The 11,851-nt window shown below is 40.8% G+C and overlaps 1 protein-coding gene across 7 annotated transcripts; it reads right to left on the bottom strand.

Moving 5' to 3' along the window:
• Positions 1–3,456: 3,456 nt before the first annotated feature.
• On the bottom strand, positions 3,457–11,235 carry PTTG1 (PTTG1 regulator of sister chromatid separation, securin). 7 transcript variants are annotated; one of them, XM_025924265.2, is made up of 6 exons: positions 11,136–11,235; positions 10,636–10,736; positions 10,089–10,273; positions 8,343–8,436; positions 4,367–4,525; positions 3,457–3,601 (listed from the first exon to the last, which is right to left on the bottom strand). In XM_025924265.2, exons 2-6 carry the CDS (start codon positions 10,724–10,726, stop codon positions 3,525–3,527), a joined length of 606 nt encoding a protein of 201 aa, XP_025780050.1. In that variant the 5' UTR covers positions 10,727–10,736; positions 11,136–11,235; the 3' UTR covers positions 3,457–3,524. The 7 variants fall into 7 exon arrangements, with proteins under 7 accessions (XP_025780050.1, XP_086564500.1, XP_025780051.1 ...); XM_086708374.1 differs by having other exon boundaries at positions 10,089–10,270; XM_025924266.2 differs by having other exon boundaries at positions 10,089–10,270; positions 10,636–10,763; positions 11,136–11,217.
• Positions 11,236–11,851: the final 616 nt, after the last annotated feature.

Raw genomic sequence — 11,851 nt, 5'->3', positions numbered from 1 at the left:
CTCTCCCATCACTTCTTCAAGGCCATTTCATCATCTATGGCAGACTCCAAAATTGGTCTCCCCGCCTCCAGAGTGAAGTTCTGAAACACAAAGCTGGCCCTGTCCCTTCCCTCTTTAAAACTTTTTCATGGCACCCAACACCCCTAGGACAGACGCTAAACCCCCTTCTATAGTTTACAAAGCCACGTGGCCCTAGCTTAACTCTCCAGACTCTTTTGTTACCAACTATGCTCCTTGCCCAAATCTCAAGTAGAAAAAGGGAAAAAAAAAAGGGGGGGGGGGGGGTTCATCTAATAGGCTGTGTTCTCTTGCCTCCTGGCACTTGCAAAAGCTGTTCCCTCAGCCCAGAACACTTCTCTTCCATCAAGTGTTCATCCATATGTTCCTCCTCAGGAAGCCTTCCCTGCCCTTCCCTAAACTGGACTGGCAAGCACTCACCAGCAACTGGTTCTTCCTGCCCCTACATTCATCTTCCTATATCATGATGGCATTTCATGCCATTCTCCCCCACTGGACAACAAGCCCCTGAGGGCAAGGGCAACGTGTTACTTAACCATCACAGTCTTGGTCCCTAGCACAAAAGGGCCTGAGTAAATGATTGGTTAAAGTAATGGCAAGAACAAAGTCAACTGGGGAATTTCCATGGTTGTACCAACCCTTTTGTGACTTGATAATGTTGCTCAGAATTAGTATGATAGACAATATTAACATTAATATATTTAAAAAGCTTTGTGTTCCTATTGAAGGTTAATTGGAACTTGAAACCTGAAAAATGCCAGTAGAAGAGTATGCTAGGTATGGGTGAACCTTATGTAGATCAGAGCACCTTTAAGATCCAGTGTGGTCCAACTGTCCAACTTGACAATAATGAACTTTAATCTTAGAGCATCATCGGTTAGACAGACTGGAATTGCAAACAGGGCTTCTCATAAGCCTTTTTTTTTATTTTTTTAACATTTATTCATTTTTGAGAGACAGAGACAGAGCATGAGTGGGGGAGGGGCAGAGAGAGGGAGACACAGAATCCAAAGCAGGCTCCAGGCTCTGAGCTGTCAGCACCGAGCCCAACACAGGGCTCAAACCCACGAACAATGACATCGTGACCTGAGCAGAAGATGGACACTAAATGAACTGAGCCACCTAGGCACCCCAAGCCTTTTCAAGTAATAAAGCCAAACACCTTATATTTAGGAAACTGTATACAAAACAGCAACAATCCCCACAAAATAAAAATTATATTAACGAAGAAGCATCTGTTTAAAGTTCAAGTTTCAACCAACATTAAGTGCTTTGTATTCTGATGGACAGCAGATGAAGAGAGATTACTCCATGTTCAGTCTGACCAAGGACAGTTAACTAGCTGGTAAAGGACTGACTAGCTGGCACGCTCTGTCCTTTGCTCACTCCACCACAAGAGATCCTTTCCCAAAGTTTCTGAGTTTATTGTGGAGTATGAAAACCACTCAATCATGCTCTGCTTTTCACATGGCCCTGCTATATCTGAGGATGCTAGATCCAATACTCTTCCTTAAAGCCATGTGTCCTAGTAGCCCTATTTTATGTTCTTTTAAAAGTCTTTTTAGGAGCACCTGGGGGGCTCAGTTGGTTAAGTGTCCAACTTCGGCTCAGGTCAAGATCTCGCAGTTCATGGGTTTGAGCTAATCATCGGCCTCTGTGCTGACAGTTCACAGTATGGAGCCTGCTTCAGATTCTTTGTCTTCCTCTCTCTCTGCCCCTCCCCAACTTGTGCTTTCTCAAAAACAAACATTTTAAAAATTAAGAAAAAAAATTAAAAAATTAAATTAAAAAAATGTCTCTAATTCGAGTCAGATTTATTCAATTATATTTAAAAGATAAAAAAAAAATTAAACCTATGATTAAAACTTTTAATATTTGTTTATATTTGAGACAGACAGAGCTTGAGCAGGGGGAGGATCAGAGAGAGAGAAAGAGAGAAAAGCAGAATACAAAGCAGGCTCCAGGTTCTGAGCTGTCAGCACAGAGCCCAACACAGGGCTCAAACCCAAAGGCTGTGAGATCACAACCTGAGCCAAAGCCAGATGCTTAACTGACTGAGCCACCCAGGCGCCCCTAAAAGGTAAAAGTTTTAAATTCAGCATCAGTGTCTATATGTGTTCCTGGTATTTCAAGCCTATCTTGCCACTTCCTGGTTTGCTTCCTAATAATGAAGACAATAAAGTACATGCTGAGAGGTGTATGTTTCAGGGAAAAGTGGCAGCTTCTAAAATAAATTGTTAAAACAAACCGAAGGGTTTTAAGGTAACTTTTTCAATCAAATAAACTATTATCAGATTACAGACCTTTGTTAAACATTCCCACTAGTTTTCAGTTTCAAGCAAATTACGTAGGATACCAGCAATGATGGAAAAGAAAGGTTCAAATTTTAACTTGACTATGTATGTTACAGACCTCTCAGGAGAAAGACTTCCTATATAGGTTGGTATTAAGCAAGGATCAATTTAATTGCCTACATGGACCAAGCAAGTAAAGTGATCAGAGAAGAGACAGAAGCAACACTTGAGTTCTCCTTTCAGGCCATCTCGCAAAGGGTCTGTAGGACAGAAAGCCCACACTCCACCTGCAAGGTAGCCTACACTCCGCTGCCAGTCTCAGTATTGGAAACAAGGGCCAACTATCACCAAATCTGCTTTTCCAAGAGAAGCTCCAAAACCAGAAGGTATGTGAAATTTTGGAATTTTAAATGGGGGCAACATTTGTTTTTTTGGGGGGGAAGGGGGGATCATCCCTCTCATCCCCCCCAAAAAGAAAATCCATGAGCAACTGTTTGTAATCTAATATTTTGATTCCAATCACAGATTTGGAATCAAAGTAATAACTCTTCATGTCTCTAGCCTATCAATGAACTTCTGAGCTTCACTGTCCTCAACTGAAAAATAGGGTCATAAACACAATAATGCTTATTATAAACACTTCAACCAGGTCACAATATAGTGTGAACAACTAAACGGAGTTTCCTACAGGTGAAGAGTGGATATTACCATCCGTAAATTATCTGCTGCAATCTTTAAAGGACCTAATTGAAGATCTCAGAAGATTTAGAGCCTTTCAAATTCTGATTACTGAATACTGAGATTTAAAGTCATTAGAAACCAAACAGAACCAGCTATAAAGAATGCTTAGCAATAGATATTTAACGAGCTGGAAGTGGCTCTTCTAATTAAGAGATCTAATAACTGTCACTAGTTAATAGCCACAGAAAGGCAATAAAGTACACATTTAGGGATGTATGTTTCAGGGAAAACAGCTTCTGAAGGGAAGCAGCTGCTAAATTCACGATTAAAACAAACCAAAAGGTTTTAAGGTAAGCTTTTCAAGTCAGATACGCTTCCGTTGTCCGATGACAGACCCTTATCAAACACTTCCACTAATTTTCATACTGTTTTAAGTAAATTCCACAGAAAACCAACTACAATATTAGGAAGAGTCTATTAAAGAATTTCTTTATTAATACAAAACATACAAACTATTAAGTGCTAAGAAATTTAAATATCTAAGTCATAGCAAACAGGTGGCAATTCAACATCCAGGGTCGACAGAACGCTTGGAGACTGCAACAGATCTAGAAAACAGGAATTTCTTATTCAATATCTGCAAACCCTTAGGTCATCGTCCATCTCAACATAGACATTAGTTGTCAATTTTATCTTCTTATTTTCCCCTTTGCATATTGAATCCCTACCCCACCCCAGTTAGACATTGCACGCATGCATGCATACACATACACACTCACACCCACACACTGCTTTGAATGTGGCTAAGATCCCAGAATTAATCTTCATTAGGAAATGAATCTTAGACATGCCTGAAACTAATATTTTTAAGGACCCACACAAGAGCCAACAATATCACTAACTTATAAAATAGAATACACTATCCCATCAGAACAAATAGAAAACACACTGATGGTTTTTGATCACTAGTTTGAACCAAGGCCTCAAACCTTGGCCGTAAGGTTTTGTCATTCTATGCTACTGTGCTCAGGGGTCTTGGTTCTAGATTAGCTTTAGATATAACTTGGAACTCTCATTCCAAGCAAGTTTGTTATACTTCAAGTTATAACCTAAGAAGCCATAGGCTAAACTTAATCTTGTTTTCTGTATCTAAGACTGTCTACATTCCAGAATGACTTAATTTTGGCTGGGCATTTGAGACTGCAAACAGTACCAATTGAGAGTTTTCATTACTCTGAAACCCTATCCCTGAAGTTTGAAAGACAGAAATTACCTGTAGGCTAACCTTCCATACAACTCTGCCCCCCACGATAATGAAAGTATTATGACACAAGTAATTTGCAGCTCTTCTAGAAGGACTCTTGTTCACTTACTAGACTCCCATGGTTGAGAGGGCATCTTCAGAGGTGAAGGGGGGCCCAGGTGTAACAGCTTTTCAAGTTCCCTCTCCTCATCAAGGATCATGAGAGGCACTCCATTCAAGGGGAGGTGTGCAATCTGGTGCTCTTCAGGCAGGTCAAAACTCTCAAAATCTGCCACAAAGACAAAGCACTTTATCAGAGCAGTGGTTCTCAGGGTGGTCAGTGGACCCCTGGGGATCTGAGACCCTTTCAGTGGGTGCATGAGGTCAAAATATGTTGTTAACAACATAAACACATTCTTCCACTGTGCTGACATTTGCAATGATGGTACAAAAGCAGTAATGGATGGAATTGCTTGCTGTGCCTTAGCACAAATCAAGGCAGCAACAATAAACTGTATTTTGTACTCCTTATATTCCTCAATACCACTGGCTTGCAGTAAAAAATGCCAGCTTCACATATCACTTTACCACATGCAGTAAAAAGTATTAATTTTGTCAGCTCTCGACCCTTAAGAACATGTCTTTTTAGTATTCTGTATGATGAAATGAGAAGTACTCCATAAAGCACTTCTGCTGCATACTCAAGTACCATGGTGAGCTCAAAGAAAAAAGATTTGTGCCATTATTTGGTTTTCAAGCTAAACTAGAGGACTTTATCCTGAAACACTGTTTAGTTGAAATAACAATGGAAAGACAAACTGTAGTTGCTTAGACTTGGGTATTTGTAGCACATTTCCTTGGAGGAATAAAGAAGTCCATCACCTCAAGGAAAACAGTATCTGTTGCCAACGACAAAATACACAATTTCAAGGAAAAAAAAAAAAACACTAGAATTTTGAAAAACTTATCTGTAATCATTAGCTTGACAACTTCCTAATATTACACTTTTCCAATGAGATCAGTGGTGACATTAATGAGTGCATATTTGACATTGCATAATGAAACACTTCAACATTTGGATGATCTACATTTCCCCGTGAATCATCACTTCTACATGATCAATGCGTGATTAAATGCATCTTTTATTTTTGCATTTAAATGCAGAACAGCCCAATGGATTTTATTTTCAGAGTACAAAATGTTCACTGACAGGATTTCAGATTACACATTTCAACCATACATTCAGAAATTGCCACTTGTTAGGTGTTAGTGTTATAGGAAAGAACTCTCCACACTTATCTAAAAAGACTATTAAAATGCTCCTCCCTGTCCTAACTACATATCTTCAGGAAGCCAAATTTTTTTCCATGTACTTCAACCAAAACAAGAGATGCAATGGATTGAATGCAGACTTACAATACAGGTGTTTTATGTTAAGCTAAATTAACCAAGTTTTCAAAAATATAAAACCAAAAAAAAAAAAACCAAAAAAAAATATATGTATACACACACACACACATATACATATATATATAAAACCATGTCTAGATGTCTTAGAAATGTTTAAAAAAAGTTACATAATGGGGTTTTTTTTTTTTTTTGAGGGTTTGGTTTTTTTTTTTTAATCAGTGTTAATTCCCAATACAGGATATTTAAACTACACACAAAAGGTCTTTGGGGTCTTCACTAACTTTTAAGAGTGGTCACAGACGTTAAAAAAAAAAAAAAAAAAAAAATCGAGAACCATTGTGTTAAGTAACACTCTTTATAATCCAAGTGTCTTACTTCTTAGAATTATTTCAAAAAGATTTTTCTTAGGGCACCTGGCTGGCTCAGTTGGTAGAGCATGCAATTCTTGATCTCAGGGTCATGAGTACGACCTCTACGTTGGGCATGGAGATCAAAAAAATTAAAAATTTTAAAGTAATTTTGAAAGGGGAGAGAGAGAAAGCACACACGAGTGAGGGAGGGCCAGAGGGAGAAGGAGGGACAGAATCCCAAGCCAATTCCATGCTGGACTGACCATGGAGGCTCAATCCCAGGACAGACCATGAGATCATAACCCAAGGCAAAAATCAAGACTCAGATGCTTAACCAACTGAGTCACCCAGGTGCCCTTAAAAAATTTTAATTAAAAAAATACAATAGATTTTTCTTGACAGTAACTAAACTAGAATTTAAATATTGAGTCTTTCCTTTTTTCAAGGGGGTTAGCATTTCCTCAAAAGAACAAAGATGGGGGAGAACCATTATTTTCTCTAGTCTGAAACTTCTCTAAAGCCTAAATACTAGGAATTACCCTACTCTTTCCAAGACTGCTAAAACCCAGAATTTAAAAAGGAACTGCGGGATGGTGACTACTTAATCTGAAACCAATGAATTATAAAGGAAACCATAAACAGACAAAAGACTCCAGAAGAAAAAGTCTGCAACCTAATAAAGCTAATCTCCTTTATCCACAAAGGCTGCTGAAAAAGTCATTATCAAAGGAAAACAAAGATACAAACAGGAAGTTAAAAAAAAACTATAGAAGGCCAATGATCAAATATGCTCACTACATGGACATGCACCCCAATTTAAAACCATGAGATACCCACTGCCTTTTTTAATTTTTCTTTTTCAACGTTTATTTATTTTTGGGACAGAGAGAGACAGAGCATGAACGGGGGAGGGGCAGAGAGAGAGGGAGACACAGAATCAGAAACAGGCTCCAGGCTCTGAGCCATCAGCCCAGAGCCTGACGCGGGGCTCGAACTCACGGACCGCGAGATCGTGACCTGGCTGAAGTTGGACGCTTAACCGACTGCGCCACCCAGGCGCCCCACCCACTGCCTTTTTGATAAGGTTAAGAGTTTTTAAACATTTGCCGTTAGACACTGTAGGGGAAGCAGGCATCCTCATCCACTGCAGGTGGGTTCAGTAATTTATGCTATTTTGGGGGGCAACTTAGTAGCTCTTTCCTCAAACACAGCATATTGTAGTCATCCTTCTTGATCAATATGCATAAATCTACCTCACCATTTTCCTTAATGGCTGAATTGTAATCATTAGCATGGAAGCACTACATTGTATCAAAACTTAATCACCTCCCCTTTGAGATGACTCAGCAATCCTTCAAGTCCACTTTCCAGCTATCCTCACAAACTCACAGTACAATTTCGAGGACACTAACTGCAGAATTGTATTATATAAAAGCCAGGGACAAGCTGGATGTGTACAGGATGACTAAATACCTTTGGATGAAAGGCCGAAAGTTCCAGTTCAGAAATGCAGAAGGCTCTGTGTGACCTTCCCGAGTTTCATCCATATTGTCCTTCTCTCTGCCTTCATTTCCCAGAACCCCTCCAGTCCTCGGCTCTACCTCAGGATCTCTGCACACACTTCTGTGCTGTGTTCTTGCCCTGCCCCTCCCCTTCTTCACCTGGCTATCCCCAGATAGCCTTTAAAACTCAACTTCTGTCACTTCCTAAAAGAAACCTTCCCCACTCTTCCAGGTGAGGTTCAGTTCCCCCTAAGGGACCAGTTTTTCTCCTTGCTCACTTACAGTGAGAGGATTCGTTTGGGGTTTCCCTCCCAATCATGGGCTCCCTCAGGGTGGGACCTGTCTTTGTTAACCACTGTACCCAAAGCCTGGATACAGTAGCCTCTCCTCAAATGGGAAAAGCTTGAAAAGGTGGTTCTGTAACAGAAAATATTTGATTCACATAGCAGGTTGAAGGAGTAGAAACACGTTTTCACAGACTATGTGGATTTTTTCAGACATTGTTCAACTCAACATAAAACCCACTTTCAAAAACCCTTGCCAGGAATAATGTCCACTTTACACTTGTTCACTATTAGTGAATACATCTTATCTCCCTTATGTGGGAAGTTTTTGAGGCCGGGAACAATGTTCTCCACACCTTCGCACCAATTCCCCTTCAGACCTCAGAGGTTCCTTACAAAGAAATCCACCACCAAATACATTTGTGCAAAGACCAGATTCAGAGAGTCTTATTACAATTTGGGGTCAGAGGTCTATTCATATCAAATTAGAGCTGAACAGGATTCTAAGAGAAACTCAAGACTAAAGCATTTTTGTAATACAAAAAAAAAAAAAATATTACCTAAAGGATTGAAGGGAATGAATTTTTCTATTTCAGGATAGGTGTCATCCGAGGCTGGAACAGTGCTTTTTGCTTTGACAGTCTTCTCAGTTACCTAAAACCACCCAAGAAAATATGAATGAGAGTGAAAACCTTGTCAATAGATTAGTACAAGAGATCATAAGTCTTCCAGACATGTGACTGCTTCACCACTTTCACACGGACTTCTAAGCAACTGTAATCCTTAGTTCTCATTAATTACATACAAATACAATTCAGCAAGCAATTCTAGTAGCACGGCTAAAGAGTTTAGTCTGTTAAGTATCAGCAACTCTCAGCCTAAGTTACCAAGAATACAGAGTTAATTCAGAGCTAATCAACTCAATCACTCAACCTGACACAGAAAATGGGCAGGAGTCACCCAAATAGAGACTAATCCTAGAAGCCATTTTTGGCTTTTGGAAGTGTGCTTTCCATTTGTGTTTCCATCAGTGTCACCTGATTTATTTGCTTAGTTAATATTAAGTTGAAATACACACTGAGTAAGAGCCAACAAAAGACAGTCAAGGACTTTGGTAGCCTGGATAATTCTCTAGCCTAAATTGGGCAGGTAGGCAGTCTACAATAGGCCAAAGCAGAAACCTACATATTATTGATTTAATCTTACATCATATGTGTATACTAAATATTTTCTTTAATTTATTTAGAGAGAGACGGGGGTTAGGAGGGGTAGAGAGAACCACACTGCCAGTGTAGAGCCCAATGAGGGGCTTGAACCCAAGAAGCCCCAAGATCCTGACTGGAGCCAAAACCAAGAGTCAGATGCTTAACCGACTGAGCCACCCAGGCACCCCTAGAGGAAATCTCTAAATTAGGGTTTCCCACACTTCAGTGCTACGTCACATTCTCATTATTTTTGTCATAGCCTTGCAATACTTGAATTTAACATTTCTTACTCAACTTAGTTTTTAAAAAAGACATCTTGGTGGCGCCTGGGTGGCTCAGTCGGTTAAGCATCATCTGACTCTTGATTTCGGCTCAGGTCATGATCTCATGGTTCGTGGGTGCAAGCCCCACATCAGGCTGTCTTGGCAGCACAGAGCCTGCTTGGGATTCTCTGTTTCCCTCTCACTATGTGCCGCTCCCCTTCTCTCTCTCTCAAAAATAAACATTTAAAAAAAAATAAAAATAAAAAACATATCTTGTCCTAAACCACATTACAAGTTTTATTTTGATCTAAATTATTAGTGTTCCTCCTAATATACATTAAGACAATTATTCAAATAAAGTGTTAATCTACATGCTGAAGTCATCTTTCACAGCAAAGTCTTCTTAGTCTGGGATGCACTGACCTGCTACTCATGCACACACACAAAGGTCAACATGTTTGCAAAGTAGAGTACCTGGCGCTCACTCTAAGAGACTGGGAGGACGGTGGCAGCACATGAGCTATTATATTAGCTATGTGACCTCTTGCAAAGTACCCTCCCTCTCAGTACTTTCTGTATCTGTAAGTAGATACCACCAACCAATCTGCTTCAACGCTAGTTAAGAGCAGGTGAGGCAACAACATTCACCAGCTGCTTGTGAGACTTCTAATCTTGAGGCACAGAGGAAGTCCACAAAGAGAACAGGATTCCCTCCTGCTAATCGGTGTTTGGTAGCCTATATTTCCTTCTACTCACAAGAAAGGTAGGGTGCCTATAGTCATTTTAAGAGTCAAAAGTGCTAAAGTGTTTAGACAACCAGTTTGCAGCCAACACTTACCTTTTTGGCAGAGAAGTTTGGCTGCTTCTGTTTGAGAGGTCCATTGTTCTTTACTGAATTTTCGGTGGCTCTGTTGACAGTTCCCAAAGCCTTTCTGGTAACTTTAGGCAAGGTTGCTTGAGCATCAAACGTTTTGCCTACACGTGGTGTTGAAACCTGAGATCTCCCATCTAAAGTTTTGACTGCTGAAGAAAAAGTCTTACCATAAGATTATTCAGGCAGTAAAACCTACCCAAGTTGAAGACTGATTGTGTGTATAAACTTGGCCTAATTCTCATCCCCAGACTCAATCCCAATTTTTGACAGTGGCTTGGCCATATGCCTAACAGTACTTCAGTTTTGTACGCTCTTAACTAATCGCTTAAGATACTCTTTCATGTAAAGAGTTAAAAATAAATAAATAAAAGAAACCCAACATAAGCAAATCGCAATAGGAGCATTCCCCAATACTTGATGCCTCCCCTCTGCTCCCGACTCCAAGCCACGCCCACAATTGATTCCGGTGACTCCGGACTCAACGGTGACTGACTGCAGCCCGTTTACTTACGAGGCTTAGACCGCAGCTTCTGCCCGTCCTTGGGAGCCACACGGGTGCCCGGTTCTCCATTTTCCTTATCAACAAAGATCAGGGTAGCCATTATGGATCAGCTGCGGGTGCGAAATACATATTAGACCCTGGGGGTTAGGAAGATGAGAGAAGCGATGATGTAGGTAGCAAAAACCAAACTTTCTACCCTGGGCACGCCACTCAAAAACTAGAACTAAGGAGACAGCGAAGCCCGTTCTTCAGGCAACAGGCATTTAATCCAGCTCTTAACTCCTGAAGCCTGGGTCAGAGGCTCTAAGTTCCAGAAGAGTCGGCGGTTTAGGGCTGGCACAGGTCCTAGTACTCATCAGAATCGAACTGCCGAGGGCTGCGTCCGCGGTCCCAGTCCGCGGCTCAACCTAGCTCGGCGCTAGTGAAGATCCCGGGAAGCCCCAGGTCCTCCCAACCTCCAGCTCCCAGCCCACCTCCTTCCTCGCGGGCCCCGCGCGCCCAACACTCACGACCACTCGGTTCGCCCACGTAAGAGCCAACAGCCAAACTCTTCCAAGACAGCCTGCCGCGGTCGCTCCAGACCCGGCGTTTAAACCACAACTCACGCCCCTATTGGTTCATCCGCCCAGGAGGCGGAACCGTGGGTGGGGCTCCAGGAAGAACCAATGGGAGGAATCTAAGCTCCTAGCTCACCGCCTGGAAAGCTTTTTCCGGGAAGTTAGTAGCTTGCTTCCTGGGAAGAAAAAAAATCAAACCTTCTGACACCTTTACTTGTAGGTGTTTTTAACATGCTCCTCACAGAGATAGAAAGGGAGTGAATATGGTCTTCTATTCCAATAAGTAAATGATTATCATGATATCAAGATACAGAGATTTGGGGTTTTTTTCCTGAGACTCTAGGACAGCCAGGAAGTTCTTAAGTGATTGTGAGGTTCAAAAAGTCAAGGCAAAGTGGCAACAGAAGTATTTTCCTAAAGTCTTCAATTAACTATTTGTCCAAAGAGTAAATTGACCAGATCAAATAAAAAAGAAGAGGCAGTACTGGAGGAAAGGCATTGCAGTCCTTAGAAAAATAACTGAGGAACTATGGATACATACAGTTGTATTTCAACAGATGTATGAAAAAAGAAAAAAAACAAACATATAGTCGAGTGGGAAAACAACTTATTCCCTCTAAGGAACACCAGAAGAGCAGAATTAAAAATTAAGAAGCAGCGTAAATACA

This window comes from Puma concolor, chromosome A1 (genome assembly GCF_028749965.1).
Source record: "Puma concolor isolate L17-30 chromosome A1, mPumCon1.1.hap2, whole genome shotgun sequence".
Classification (NCBI taxonomy): domain Eukaryota; kingdom Metazoa; phylum Chordata; class Mammalia; order Carnivora; family Felidae; genus Puma; species Puma concolor.
The sequence above is the reverse complement of the archived record's forward strand: the minus strand, read 5'-3'. Positions and strand labels throughout refer to the sequence as shown.